This window comes from Priapulus caudatus, unplaced genomic scaffold (genome assembly GCF_000485595.1).
Source record: "Priapulus caudatus unplaced genomic scaffold, Priapulus_caudatus-5.0.1 Scaffold1910, whole genome shotgun sequence".
Taxonomy (NCBI): Eukaryota; Metazoa; Priapulida; class Priapulimorpha; order Priapulimorphida; family Priapulidae; genus Priapulus; species Priapulus caudatus.
The window spans coordinates 46,751-48,168 of record NW_014578971.1 but is presented as its reverse complement, the minus strand read 5'-3'; the positions used below and the strand labels follow the sequence as shown (position 1 = coordinate 48,168).

At 57.3% G+C, this 1,418-nt stretch overlaps 2 protein-coding genes across 2 annotated transcripts in view; both read right to left on the bottom strand.

The window, feature by feature from the left end:
- Positions 1-102: 102 nt before the first annotated feature.
- LOC106817888 (activating transcription factor 7-interacting protein 1-like) lies at positions 103-1,260 on the bottom strand. Its single transcript, XM_014822597.1, has 2 exons — positions 1,110-1,260; positions 103-427 (listed from the first exon to the last, which is right to left on the bottom strand). Exons 1-2 carry the CDS (start codon positions 1,258-1,260, stop codon positions 159-161), a joined length of 420 nt encoding a protein of 139 aa, XP_014678083.1. The 3' UTR covers positions 103-158.
- LOC106817887 (SWI/SNF complex subunit SMARCC2-like) overlaps positions 1,260-1,418 on the bottom strand; it is a 24,391-nt gene continuing 24,232 nt past the window's right edge. Inside the window, exon 19 of the mRNA XM_014822596.1 lies at positions 1,260-1,289. Within this exon, the coding sequence (XP_014678082.1) occupies positions 1,260-1,289 (30 nt within the window). The remainder of the gene's footprint in view (positions 1,290-1,418) is intronic.

Sequence of the window (1,418 nt, the reverse complement as noted above, 5' to 3'; positions counted from 1 at the left end):
CGACGTACCGACCGTACCGACGCACCGACGACGACGACGCACGACACGACGACGACGACGACGACGACGCACGCACGCACGCACGCACACCAGCCACCACCACCACCACACAGCAGCAGCAGCAGCAGCAGCAGCAGCAGCAGCACCACCATCGCCACTCACACATACAGCACAGAGCGAGGGCTACTGTAGGGCCCCGCGCGGCTGTACACGTCGACGGCGCGCACCGAGAAGTGGTACGTGTTGTTGTCGGAGAACTGCGTCAGCGTGCACGCCATCGGCAGCGGCAGCGCCTTCACGTCCGAGATCTTCTTCCACAGCGACGTGCTCGGCGGCGACGCGCCCTCCTGGTAGGCGAACAGCTGGTAGGAGGCGATGTCGGCGTACGTGCCCGACTTCATGTTCATGTCCCACGAGATGACGAGACCTGCGCAGCAGAGAGGGCGGTGAGCGACGCTCGTGAGGATCAGGATGCGGACGGTTACCGCGGCGACTGATGGACGGACGCGAAGGTCGGAAGCATTTGTGCGCGTAGCGGAAAGAGGGGTGGGGGGAAGTTGGTCTCACACGCGGCTGCGTCCTTTCACGACAGGGCCTCGTAGTCTGATTTAAACAGAAAATGTAAATGTGCGTGCGGCACTATGCGTTTCGTAAACAAGAATTGGTGCCCCTTTGAAAAAAAATCCGTTTTCAACGTAGTTTGTTTTTGGTGGGGTTTTCAAATGGCTAAATTATTATAGATCGGGGTGTACGTAAATCAGGAAGACTTGCTAATAACCGACGGTTGATGCGGTAACAATGAAATGTAGGCAGTAGTTTTGTCTGCTATAAAGAACGGGAAACGTCTCCGATGTGGTAACCGTTAACGTCTGTCCGTTTTTGCGGTAACCGTTCACGTCTGTCCGTTTTCGCGGTAACCGTTCACGTCTGTCTATCAGTTGTCACGGTAACCGTTCGCGTCCGTCCATCAGTCGTCATGGTAACCATTCGTGTCCGGCCATCAGCCGTCACGGTAACCGTTCGCGTCCGTCCATCAGTCGTCATGGTAACCGTTTGTGTCCGTCCATCAGTCGTCGCGGTAACCAGGCGTTTCGTCGTCCGCTAGTCACCTGTGGTCACTTTCGATATGGTCAGCCAGGGCTTCGGCGGCGAACACTTGCCCACGTTCGCTGCGACGGTGGTGGGCTGAGGCGGTAACGGCGCAGGGTGCTTGGAACTTTGACTGGCGGCGTTCTGTTGCGAATAAAAGTCAGAACGCATTAGCCAACTCTCTTCCTCCCTCTATCTCTCTGTCGCACACACACACACACACACACACACGCGCACTCACGCATGCACGCACGCACGCACGCACACACACACACACACACACACCCTCTCTCCTTTCGCCTGCCCTCTCTCTCTCTCTCTCTCTCTCG